This window comes from Mesitornis unicolor, unplaced genomic scaffold (genome assembly GCF_000695765.1).
Source record: "Mesitornis unicolor isolate BGI_N332 unplaced genomic scaffold, ASM69576v1 scaffold5343, whole genome shotgun sequence".
NCBI classification, from domain to species: domain Eukaryota; kingdom Metazoa; phylum Chordata; class Aves; order Mesitornithiformes; family Mesitornithidae; genus Mesitornis; species Mesitornis unicolor.
In genome coordinates, this window is record NW_010172470.1 from 31390 (window position 1) to 44930 (window position 13541).

The following is a 13541-nucleotide window of genomic DNA, read 5'->3' on the forward strand; positions in this document are numbered from 1 at the left end:
TTGAGCATCTTGATGTCTCACAGAGTTGGTGACAGTGGCTGATACAGTGCACGCTGTAACTCACTCCCACTGAGAACAGCCGTGGCCTGGCAGGTTCCCGCTTCTCTGCAGTAACTGTTAGAGCCCTGTTTTTTCAGCCTTGCCCCGGTGCTGAGGTCTCGATAGCTGTGGTGGTACCAGGCTGTCTCATTGCAGCAGTGATGTGGTTTAACCCCAAACAGCTCCTTGCTCGGAATGGGAAGAGATCTGGAAGGGTCCAAGTGTCAAAACTTGTGGGTTGAGCTAAAGACGCTTCAATAACGGGTAAAGCAAAAGCTGCACACGCAATGCAAACCGAGGAATCCATTCACCACTTCCCATCAGAGTGTCTGTGTTAGCAACACTTTCTTCAACACAAATCCAAACCATAGCTCTATACCTGCTACTCTGAAGAAAGTTAACTGCATCCCAGGCAAAACCAGCACAAGCACAATATTTTCTCTTTCCTTTTTTTTAGCCACTTTTGCAGATTTTTCTGGGGAAAAGAGGACTGCAGGGACTGGTCTCAGGTCGGGGCTCAGGACATGGCACCACAGGTTAAAATTTAGGGTGCAGGGGGAATCGAAGAGGGGAACACAAACGCCTCTCGCTGGTAGAAACAGACCCTGAAATCCTGAAAGAACGGGAAAACACACACCTGGAATGAAAACAGGAGGCTGTAATTTATAGATGTAAAATATTTTTATTTGTAAATGCTGATCTTCTAAATCTGTTTCCACAAATTCCAAAACCCATAACACTCTGTATACTTCAAAAAAATTCTTTTTTTGTGGTGTTTTTGTATTTTTTTTGCCAACATTAGATACTATTATACAGAACAGAAAAAAAACTGTAGGACAAATACTGGTAGGATGTTGGAATATTGTACAAGAGAAGAAAAATATTCAAGAAACAATTTCATACAGCTATTTATCAAGAGAAAAATATATACAATTGATTTATTCTGTAAGATAAAAATACATCATGCCATATACATTACAAGTTCAGAACTGTATCACTGAATATACCAACAGTTTACAGTCCACTTTAATTGTGCACACAAAAAAAAACTTCATTTTTTTTTTTTATATTTAGCCTGTGAAGTGTCAGTACCAGAATTTTAAGTACAAAATAAAAAGCTAACCTGGTTCAAAATGCTGATTAAATTTCTACAAGCAAACACAAAACAGTGTTTATTTTTTTTAAAGAAATGTAAACAAAAACAATCCATACAAACACATCTTTAAATTACATCTTCCAAACCCCTATTGCCAGAGTCCTGCAGCTGCAAGCACATTACGTCTAATTTTTTTCCTTGTTTTCTTTTTCCGAAGGCGATCGTCTCAGACCGAAGCTCCAACTACGTGGTTCTACGCTGTTTACGTGATTTAACGCAGGCTGAACAGTCACCTAATCTGGACTACTTTTGCTGAAGAAAAAACCCATGTCCAGCCTCTGTTTTGGGTGGTTTTAGCAGTTATTCACAGTTATCACAAATTGTAAGCACAAAAAACCTGACTTAAGAAATAGGGATGCAACAATATAATACAAATAAAATTAAGCTAGATTACCCAAACATCTACAAAAGTCAGAGCTGCAATATACACGGCCCTTCCCGGGCTTAAGGTTTACTTAAAAAAATTCTAGTAAGACCACAGTTGAGACTGCTTGAAACATAAAAACCCCTCTCTTTAAACTGAGATTTTGGTTATGCCGTCATTGTCGTCCCCTGTCCGGTAGCACGAGATCATATTGTGACATCCCTACTGACAACGGTTGGTAAGAAGCACCCGAACTGCTGCAGAGTCTGGTAGCATTTGGTCAATAACTATTTTTATACTGTATTTTTTTTTTTCTCAAAATATTTACACTTTTGTACAAAGTAACAGAGTTTGTTAGTTCTGCAGGTAACAGCAGCAGCTTGGCTTTCTTCTAACTTTCTTTTTAAAAATAGCTTCATTCACTTATTCAATAATAAATACAAAAAGGTTCTCTTATTTTACAGAAATCAAAAACTACAATAAACTGACTCATGGAATCAAGTATTTAAATGTATTTTAGTGCAAGTTATTTTTTCCCTTAGCTCTATCCCTAAGGAAGTCGTTTCAGTACATTCCTTGTTCAGTGGTGTCTACTTTTATTTAAAATTTTTCTTTAATTAGAGGGCCTGCCCCTTTATCAAATAAGGCTGTGGCCAGCACTTTGGACTTCTCCCTTTCGCTGGTGATTTCAGTCTTACATTCATTTGTGCCCACCTGCGCCCCCGCAGGTCGGCCATCGGTTCTTTGCCCAAGTTAAACAGTTTCTCCTTAGTGAGCTCAAAAACAAAAGTGCTGGACCATTCTGTTAATTCAGTTTAACCTCCATGCGTCTGGAAAGTTCGCTTCCGATTTTGCCGGCTTGCTTCTGGTGCTTGCTTCTTTTTTTTTTTCTTTTTTTTTCTTTAATTTTTTCTTTTTAAATACTTGAGTAGAAATCTGTACTTCCAGAAATGATTTTTTTTTTAAAATTTTTCTTTTTTTCCCCTTGAAAAAGGCAACATTTTTTCTGTCGACAAAATCAAAACGTGAATCACTTCTTCCTAGGGACAAGCAACCCTCAGAGACAGCAAGGAATGCATTCTAGTTCATCCACTTTCGGCAGTTGACAGCTCCACAGTGACATGGAATCTTGTGCTGGTCGTCTTCAAAATCAAACTTGTAGTCATAGCAAAGCTGCAAGGAGACACAGGAGAACGGTTACGGAGCAACCGGGATTCACCACAGCCAGTCCTGCACCCGTGGCTTAAACAGCTAAACACGCCAGAGGCTGCCCTGGTGGGAAATCCTGGGCTGCATCACAAGAAGTGTGGCCAGCAGGGCCAGGGAGGGGATTCTGCCCCTCTGCTCTGCTCTGGTCAGACCCCACCTGCAGTGCTGTGTCCAGCTTTGGAGTCTCCAGCACAAAAAGGACATTGAGTGCTGGAGCAGGTCCAGAGGAGGCCCCAAAGATCAGGGGCTGGAGCACCCCTGCTACAAGAACTGGCTGAGAGAGTTGGGGCTGTTCAGTCTGGAGAAGAGAAGGCTCCAGGGGGACCTTACGGCAGCCTTCCAGTTCCTGAAGGGGTCCTACAGGAAAGCTGGGGAGGGACTTTTTACAAGGGCAGGGAGTGACAGAACGAGGGAGAATGGTTTTAAACTGGAAGAGGGGAGATTTAGACCAGCTATTAGGAAGAAATTCTTGACTGTGAGGGTGGTGAGACACTGGCCCAGGTTGCCCAGGGAAGCTGTGGATGCCCCCTCCCTGGCAGTGCTCAAGGCCAGGTTGGATGGGGCTTGGAGCAGCCTGGGCTGGTGGAGGTGTCCCTGCCCATGGCAGGGGTTGGACTGGGGGAGCTTTAAGGTCCCTTCCAACCCAAACCATTCTGGGATTCTGTGAAATGGCAAGATTTAAAAGTAAAGAGGGGAAAGGAAAGGTCTTCCCCTACCCCACCCAACACAAAGCAGCTGTGCTACCACCGAGAGCTCACAGAAGGGTCTAGAACAGAATGCAGCCAGGTTGGCAGATGTGAGGCCCTACCTCCTCCCCCTTCTGGATTCTCCTGCTGGAGCTGATGATGATCTTGTGTCCTCTCTCAAAAGTCACCACCTCAGCCACGCAGTTGGGTGCACACGAATGGTTGATGTACCTGGAGGAACAGAGTTTGGAAAAGGGAACCTTTTAAGGAAACGCAGCCCTTCAGGAAATCTAAACCAAACCTGAGAATGACCTCAGCTTCAGGGGGACACTGACTTTCCAGATATAATTACATTACTCTCTACTTGTTTCTTTACCTAGAAAATGTCAAAAGAAAAATCAAATGTTAAAGATAATTCCATTCTTTCTTCATAGCTGCCAAGAAATGTAATCAAAGATGAGCAAAGCTCATGAAAAAGAAGACATTATTTGAGTGGAACAGTCTGAAGACCGAATGTAGCAGCTCAGAGAGTAAAGACCATTGAGAAACCCACAGACGTGAGTCCCCACAAACAGGGATGAGGACAACGCCCCAGATGAGGTCAGAGATCTTTGCAGAGCTCTGCACCCACCTTGCAGGACCTCCCGTCAGGGTGGCATCGATGACGTGGTCATTGTCAATGCGGAACATGTACACGCCACGGTTCTGAAAAACAGGCGGAAAAAAGAGCTGTAGATTTCAGGAAACCGTCACCGATAGAGCAAAGCAGCACCATGGGTTTCCTCCCAGTGTCCTCCTGTGCTCAGGATCAGAGGGGGACATGGAGTCATACGCGTCACCTTGTGCGTGCAGTGCAGCCCTGCCCCCACTGGTCTGAGGGAATGGGGAGGTCATGGCCACGGATCTCTGGTGAGCGAGGATTTCCCTCCACAGCGCACCCACAGCTTCTGCACCAAGAGCCTGGCACTGCGGATCTTGGAGTGCTTCACAAATGTGCACTGCTCTGAGTTACACGAAGGAAGCTGCTTTAAAGAATTCCCATTAAACACGGAGGCCCTGACATCTCTGCCAGAGCTCGCTCTGTCCCCGGGACAGAGGACGTGTACTGGCAACCTGACGAGGGTGCTGTAGGATTTATTAAACATTTAAATACGCTGATCCTTTGCTAACCTGTAAACTCCTCTGGTTGTATTTTTAGCTTATGGCATTTAGAGCACAGCAGCAAACAAATCCAGGGGACCTGGATTCATTGAACAGCTTCTGCTTTGTTGTACAACTTTTGAAAGGGGAAAGGGAAAGAAACCACGACCACCACCCATACCTGAGACTCATAAAGCTTCTCCTTCCTGTTTGCTACCTCGTTGCGGATAATGGTTCCGATGTATTCGATGACCATAGTGTGCTTCTCAATGTCTCTAGCAGCGTACAGGCCCAGGCCCTACAAAAAATACACCGCAATTGACAGTTCTGTAATAAATTGACATTTATGCTGCATTCCTCACCGTGCCCCAAAACTGTTCCTGCAGAAACTCCTGTGAAAAGTAAACAGAGATGAAACAGATGATGCTGTAACAGCCCAGACGCAGAACCCACCTTCATAGTCAATTTTTAAGATGCAAGAAAACGTACTTGGCTTCCCTTAAACCTCTGCTCCCTGACTGTGTGGAGGTTAGAAATTCACTGAAAATTAAAGTGGGCCTTACTAGAATGGAGAAACCTTAACAGGAACACGACAGCCCAGTAACTCCGACCTAAAATAAACAACAACCGTGTTCATACGCAGCAAGATTAATTACAAAGCGTTTGCAAAATGGTCTGTGGAGCAAAACCGGCAGCAGAACCACAGAAAGCCAAGAGTTTATTATTTTTATGAACGCAAACAGGTATTGACCTCTTCATGCTGGTCTCGTGCTGCTTTACTCAGCTTGGTCTGATCACATCGTACTTCCACTGCACATCCGTATTTTGATTAAGTTTTACTAAATTTCTTTAGGTTTTTTGAAGCATATTTCTCAGAAATTCTTTTTCTAGATGACTCTAACAAATTTTTAATTTGATATTTAAGATATTTAATATATCTTAATATATGTATTACATCTAATATATGTAAATATATTAAGATATTTACAGTAACTAGAAAGAAATCTCAAGTCTCTGGAATTGATTTGCCACATAAAAACTGCCAATTTTGGGGGAAAACTTGAAGTCATTTTGCAATTGCTGTAACTTGCAATATCAGTTTGATATTAATATTTACATCTAAAATAGACACAAATACAAAATTTATATAAAATATAATCTACAAATAGAAGTGTAAGTGATAGATTTTAACAGAAATCTCCCGAAAGGAGAGCTGACCTGGATGCGCGAGCGAGCCAGATACACGTTGGACTTCCACTCGGTTTTCATTTTGCGGTACTGAGAGGACTTGGAGTGGACGAACTGCTTGCTGTAAGGCGCGTTCAGCTCTCCCGTGACTGTGCTCTGAAATGACTTGGATGTGCTGGTGCTATTCAAGGTGTGAGGCCTGTAGGAATTGGGCATGTAACAGGAAAGAATACAAGACAAACTGAAGATTTCTCCGAAAACGGCCCCGAACCCCATTAAAACCTCTTTGGGACACACAGACACTGAAAGCCAGCTAGCAGAGACGACAAAGCAGCTCCTTTGCTTTGGGCATGCACATACACAGCCAAGGACGACAGGGTTTGTAAGCAGCAGACGAAAGCACAAATAACCCTAAGCAGCCTATAAACCCTGGGCTGTACTATGTGAAATTAAAACAAAATACCTTAACACAAACCTCTTGACATGGGTACTCATTTTAGGCTCGGCACGGGCACAGCCCGTGGGGTTGATGGCAAGAGGGAGCTCCATTAAGGGGTTTCGGCCATAGCGGAAAGTGTAGTTCTCGCAGGCCTCGACCCCTGGCAGCTGCAAAACAACAGAGAAAAAGAAAGAAAAACCCAGGTAATTATATGTTAATCGCGTGTAATAAAATAATTACTTTGCCACACTTTCCTGTTCCCCTTCTCACGTGTGCATCCAACAATTTGGGGTGATCCAGCGAGAACTGGGAGGGCAGAGACTCACCGATTCGGCAATCCTGGCCACTGCAGAGACTGTCAAACCAAAGAGGTCTTCGCCCTTCAGATAGCCGGGAAACAGCTGCAGCATTTCCGATTCCTTTCTCACAGAAGCAACGGGCTCCAGGATCTTGTCCCACACACCTACACAGCCACACGGGAAAGAATTGCAGTGATCAGAACATCGAGGTCTACCGCCCTGGTTTTAAAGCGAATGCCTGAGGTTATGGGGAACCAGAAGCCGACACTGAAAAAGCGTTTTGTTGTTGGCCGCATCCACCAAGAGGCCAGTGTTTACAGAGTGAAGCAGGGGGTGATTTGGTGAGTCGCTGTTTTGTCCTGAGCGAATCCCAAACGTGCACATTTCTAGTCCACCCCTGAGTCTTGGGAATGAAACTTTCAGTATTTGCAGCATTTTCAGTCCTCTGGCAACGTAACACGGACAGATTATCCAGAGAAACCCTGCACAGAGTAGAATTTTTACCAGATAAACTCTATAACCTATTTCCACTGATTGATGATATTCAGCTCTCAGTTCAGGTGATTCTCCCAGCACTGGTTTCACTGGACAGAGCGGGGCTGAGGGGACCAACATGTGCAGCACCATGGGGGTACGGCCCTGAGCGTCACAGCCCACGTGCACACACATCTGCCTGGTTCCCAAAATCTGCCTGGATGTTTACGTCTAATGCATCACTCCTCGCCCTGCCAGAGACAACGTTACCTGCCCTGAGAGCAACTCAACTGAGTTTTTATCACTGAGTAACTGAGTAATGACACCACATTTAAACCAAGTCACTTTTCATGAAAGGAAACCTACGCTGACATCCCTACTACTTCAATTCATTTTCAATGCTCAACCTCAGGTCTCCCCTGTGAACTCGTAACGAGTCTTATTTGCAGCTTTTACAATTTCTTCAAAGGTGTCCTCAGTCTTCACAGCGTGTTCAAAACAGGCCCTGGACGCTCACTATTGTTACATTAGCACAGTGTCTGCAACATTTACGTGAAACATTTATCCTACCACAAGTGTTAACAAAACAAACAGCAAACCCACAGAGGTCACGACCTCAGTTCACTACATTTACCTTTCGGTGTCGTGTCAGTCAGGACCAGATCCTCGTGCCCCTGCTCCACCACCTTGATGACAAATAAGGGGAGCCCGTCCTTCTCCTCGATGGAGCAGAGGTAGCGGCAGCGCCTGTTTGCGTACCGCATGCTCCAGTACAGGCGGCTGGCCTCATACCCCACGGGGAAGAGTGCTTTGGAGGAGTGGAAGGCCTGCATCTGCTGTGGCAGCAGCTGCCCAACGGCGTGGAAAATCAGGCTTCCCACGCGGAAAGTGTGGTCCCGCTCCCCTCGCTGAACGATGCTGGCGATCTGCCGCACCTCGTCGCGCTGAACGTAGACCCTCCTGAAGACCGCGAAGTAACTGAGTTCTTGCTCGTGAGTTCCCTTTGGTTTGTGCATGGGGCAAAGCATGGTCTTGTCTTTAAAAAACATGCATTGTGCTTTAATGGCACAGGTAAAGTGATAAATATTGGTGCACCTTAACCTGTGACAACCGCTGGTGGCACCCATTTTGTGACAGAACATGCATTTCATTTGCAAGCCTCTTCGCAGCGCCAGTTCCACGTTTATTAAGGCACCAGCTTGTGTCTCGTAGACTTCTGTAGACCAAAGAGCGCAGTTCAAATGGACCCAAAGGTCTAAATCCAGGTTCAGAAGCCTTGCTGGTCCATCAGTTAATCCATCACCTTCCTCGTGACAGAAGCAACATTTCCTGTAGTCTTTAGGCACAGGATCTGGTTTAAGGGTCGTGCCCAGTTTTTTAAGAAATTCGTCTATTTCTTCTTCACAAGGAGGTTTGAACGATCCTTTAGGAATCACGATCTGAATGCTCCACTTCTTCCACTTCATACCCTTCCATTTCTTACTTGGAGGCCGGCAGTCGTCGAGACTGCTGTGTATTGCTTTTAACCTCGGCTTTAGCTTCACCGTTACCTTGAGCTCGTCCGGTTTCGCCTCTACCTTGGCTGCCTCAAAGGCGGGGGGGAACATGATGGGGGGCGACGATGGCGGAGAAACCTTTTCCTGCAGCTGGGGCAGGCAGTGGACGTCCAGCGTGGAGATGTTGTTGCTGTACTGGTGGAAGGCTTTGGGCGGCCTATCCTTCATTGGCGACTGCGGCAAAGATGGAACCGACTCCTGGGAAATCAACAGAAAACTCTTCAGGAAAAAAACCAAACCAAGCCACGAACCAACAAATATCTCTTTAAAAAACTGTCGGGCTGGAGCTGAAGAGGCTGCTCAGAAAATCATGATGATGCGACAGAGAAAGGGGGAAACTTCCCTGACCCACGCGACCACGGTTTGTGCGGTGATACGGAGCACAAAAGTCCTCCCAGTCAGCCCAGAACGTGGTGCCCCTAAATACAGGAAACCCAAATAACCCTTTGTCCAGGCTGTGAATGAAAAACTGCTCAATTGCCCTAGACATACCTACTTCTTAAGTATTTTTAGAAAGTCTGGTTACAACACAAAATAATCTTAAAATATAGGTCACGGAATTCATTTAAAGAATAAAAATCTTCTGGTTTGGTAGAAGGGGAAGACTGGAAAGCATTGCCACAGATTTTTCCTGGAAACAAGTGACGAAGAAATTCCTGCAGGGCTCCAGATTAGCCTCACACCTTGAGGATTTAACTGTCCAGTCACAGAAAACAAGAACTAAACCTGCAGAGATTGGTTAAAAAAGGGGAGAAAACAAGACCAACAAAGGAAGTTTAGATTAAACAGTGCTTAATGAGCTTTGTATGATTAATCTTGAAAGAGCAAATGAAAGGATCAAGAGGATGAACACGACATTTAATTAACTTAATTATGTACATGCTGATGCACTTGTGCAGAAATGCTGCCCTGTTTCAATGCGGGTGAAAATGAGCTGCGTGGGACTCTGAGGATGTGGATGTAAACACATTTATCTTCTCCTCCGGGTTTCTTTTTAAAATTCATGTAGTTATTTATTTTTATTTCTGCTGAAAAAACGAGTAGGCTGCATTTGAAGGAACTGCATATTCTACAACAAACACAGGACTATGAAAAAACATTAACAGGGTAATGCTTAAAGCATATGGCCTGCTCTGTCCATTGGCTCAGGGGATAAAGGTACATTTGACCTAGAAAATGTCGAAACCAAGCTAGTAAAAAAAAAGTACTCAGTAAGTTTTATCTACGAGAAAATCAACTCACCAGGATCATTCAGTCCTGAATGAAGACCACTCCATTGTAATGATTCAATGAACAGAGATCAATTTAAGTTATCTCCTTTGAAACTGAATGGACCTGGAACTGAATTGCCTGGAAGAAGCAGTGCCCTGTGCAAAGTGCTGAGTTTCTCAGGTGTCGCAGACCCCTCGTGGGGTCTGTAGTGAACTATTTGGGACCACCTGAGAAAAATCCCTGGCCTAGTCCCACTTTAAATGGAGTAAGTTTCCTGAAACATCGTTCTCCAGCAATTACAGCCTGTTTTTCCTCATCACTGTCAGTCAGAGGCTCTCTGTGAATGCTTTGGTAATTAACGCTTTTTAAATGGCCCCTTGCCCACATGAAGTAACGGAGTAAGATGAGTTTTCCAGTTACATTGAACAAATAAAAGTCCTTGTGCAAACTTGCTGTTCAGTTACTATTTGCATAGCTGTAAATTGTTTTACTGTATATAAGCCAAAACAAAATGCAGAAAAGAGCCCTTAAAGGTGCATGGATGGTTTCATACAATGCCCAGAGAACTCAAAAGTCGACTTTTCTGAGCCTGCATCTCCAAAGCCTGCGAGGACACAAAGGTGACAACTGTTCTGCCACACATCTCTGTCCAACAGAGGGTTCTGCAAATCCCAATTTCACTGCATGCTGCTGGTTCAGAATCTCGATGTCCTCACACAGAACAACTCGTTTATAAACCTCTCAAACAAAATGCAAACTCCCACCTCTCCCCCTTGTCCCCTCGTGTCTGTTCTTCAAAAAACCACTGCAATAACTTCTGCTCACTGGGGTCTACCATTCAATACTTACTTTGTTCTCTGAGTTTTTTGCTTGCACAGCTGCTGAATAAAGAACAAAGCAGTTGTTGCTACAGAATACGATGTCCTTCGTTTTATCAGAGCCTTCTTGGGAATCCTGGGAAACAAACACAGAAGATTATCAGAAGGGCATTTTAATACCATTTTTCCCACAACAAGTGTAATGAAACAAACCTTCCCATCTGGCTTGAGACTCGTTATTTGTAGAACATTTTTGAAATAATGAGCGATACTGTGATATAAATACTTGATTATTTGACAGATCTAACATTACCACCACCTACAACCTTGTTCTTCTGCATTTCTTGCCTTTAGCAGAAGTTTAACAATCAAAATAAAGCACTCTATACCATGCACCCATCTGCTCCATAGGCACGCTTGCAAAGTAAAATCCACTTTCTTTTATCTTTAGATGGCAAAATTTCAGCCTAATCAAAGCCAGATCCCACTGTTTTATCTCCTGATCCATCTGCAAACCAGTACTGGGAATTCAGTGCTTTTCTGACTACATGAACCCATTACTTCTGTGTACAAATTCTGACTATATACCTTTGTTACATCCTTATCTCACTCATTCAAAAAGCAATGGTACTTTTTGAATGATGACTGTTCATAGAACAGTCAGAAGAAACTGAGACTGACATCTGAATCCCCTGAGGGACTACAAAGAAATGTGGAAGCGCTATCAGGCAGCAGGACAAGCAGCAGCCTCCGTGGCCTTAGTTTGCTCACTGGCCACCGCGAGCCCGAAGCCGCGCTCCCGCTGCAGTACCTGTCTGAGGAAAGGCAGATCTTTGAAGGACTTGCGCACTCCACTGCCAAGGACCACAACTTTGCAGTGAGAGCACCATCGAGGTCTCAGTGCTGAGCCTTCTGCAATGTTCTGGCTGTGATCCTTATAGCCAGCTATACCTAGAAAACAGAAAGTCTGTTAGAAGCTGACCCGAATCTCTGACAAGACACAGTATTCTTCAGTGGTCTACAGGAGGAGCATCCTCCAGGGTAAGGCATGGGAGGCAAGCTTTAAACTACGTCCTGATGGGGAAATTGTTTAATCCAGACCAAACAAACTGTGTGAACAAGGCAAAAATACATTTGTGTATAAGAAATATATAACTAAACCAATGTAGGAATACCTGCTTAAACAATTGTGCCCAGTTTTCCAGCACAGGAATTCTCTTTCTGAATGATGGATTTAAAATCAGACTGGACAAAAAAACCTTAATAATATTGGGAACTACTGGAAGAAATACCTCAGTGACAGTGATGCAGATAACATAATGGAAATCAGGGATGGATCAGACCTGTTAAGCTATGGCTAACATCAGGAGCAGGTTCACATGTACTGATCATGTCAGAAAAGTTTTATTCAGAACAAGAACCGATTATTTAATACTAGAACATGAATTCATGAGGCTGAAATGCCTTAACATTGACTCAGTCAAAATTTTGGTACTGAAAACTCTAGAATTAATGCCCACTCACCGTTGCTGTTTGCAGGAAATGGCACATTAGGCTGTTTCAGCCCGTAAGACCCCACGATCCTGGCAGGCCCCATGGCTGCTGCCTGGGGACCCTGAAGCAGCAGGTTCTGCCTGTACTCCATCGAGGGGTTCACCCGGTGACTGCTGGCACTTGCCATGGAGGATGGGATGTCGGGAGCGTTACTGACCTCATAGCTGTTGGGAATTCTGACGTGGAGCAGGTTGGAGAATGCTGCTACAACGCTACTGATGTTCTAGAAGCAGTAATAAAAACATACCTCTGTTTTCATCAGACAGGCGGTGAGACAGCAATAATATAAATTATTACAAGATTACAACAGCTGCTCTATGATATTATGCTATAACCCCTTCAGATTCACTATATAAAAAATATATTAACTGCTGTTGTATTTTACATATGTAACACAAGCTTATTTCTTTTACCTCAGCAGCTGTGGGATGTAAAGTAATTGCTACAGATATAAGGCCAGATTTAGGACCATTCTGGGATGGTCCAAGCTGAGAGGCAAAGAAGCCAGAACCCGGTAATGCTCCTGAACCAGGTTCTGATTTTATATAATTCCTTTTGGCTTCTGAACCTGAAAATAAAATGAATACACCAGGTTAATCCTACTTGCACATGGATGCAGGAAAAAAAAAGAAAAACCAAAATAAGAAGGCCTAGTTCTCACTGTTTCTCACCTTTTCCAGTACTGCTTGGCAGGATGGGGATGATGGGAGATGGTACAGGTTCTGGGTTCTCCTCCTTTACAACTGACAAGTCTGGATACCTACTTATTTCCATTCCCACCACGCTTTCAGGAGAGGAAGAAGGAACAAAGCTGTCAGGTGTGTCTCTGTCCTCACAGTGATCTTGAACCCTGGAACAAAACCCAGAAAAGCTCTTTTGGAAACCTTTGCTAAGCCTAAGTTATAAATCACGACAGGGAGCTATCACAGCCTTGGCTTCTTGCTACCAGTCATGGAAAACCATTATACTGTAGGCTGTGACTTCTCAGTATCTCATACCCCCCTGTAACGGTGGTGTCTTAGGAAAGACACAGAGAAAAACAGAGGCACTAACAGAGCCCAGGCTTCAACACAGAACTGTCTGCTCCCTGTGACTCCATCTACCTGGGTAAAAAATTAGTATTTAATATTTAAACTTCCTGGTTTAAGTGGTCCATCCTGCCTTGTCCACACACAGGCTTCAGTGTTCAAAGACACCCAACGTTTGGTTGGGCATGTGAAAGGGAGGCAAAAGGGAAGATCTCTGTCGGGAGACTCATGTTCTAGCAAGCTTTTGTCACACGGTGACAGAAACTCTGTAGAGCTGGGGAGTTTTCAGGCTGTCTGACACTTGCACGGTGCTGCAGTCGGGTACTGCCACGGGACAACAGCACCATGTTGCTCCAGGAAAAAAAAATAAATATACATA

At 44.2% G+C, this 13541-nt stretch overlaps 1 protein-coding gene across 1 annotated transcript; it reads right to left on the reverse strand.

The window, feature by feature from the left end:
* Positions 1–801: 801 nt before the first annotated feature.
* LOC104537486 (histone-lysine N-methyltransferase 2C-like) lies at positions 802–12984 on the reverse strand (the record flags this gene model as incomplete). The annotated part of the gene is made up of 13 exons (XM_010180383.1): positions 802–2732; positions 3577–3685; positions 4086–4159; positions 4776–4892; positions 5813–5981; positions 6258–6388; positions 6548–6684; positions 7629–8748; positions 10612–10716; positions 11392–11531; positions 12105–12357; positions 12548–12702; positions 12806–12984. Coding segments are annotated over 13 exons (2782 nt in total), but the record flags the coding sequence as incomplete, so codon positions are not given.
* Positions 12985–13541: the final 557 nt, after the last annotated feature.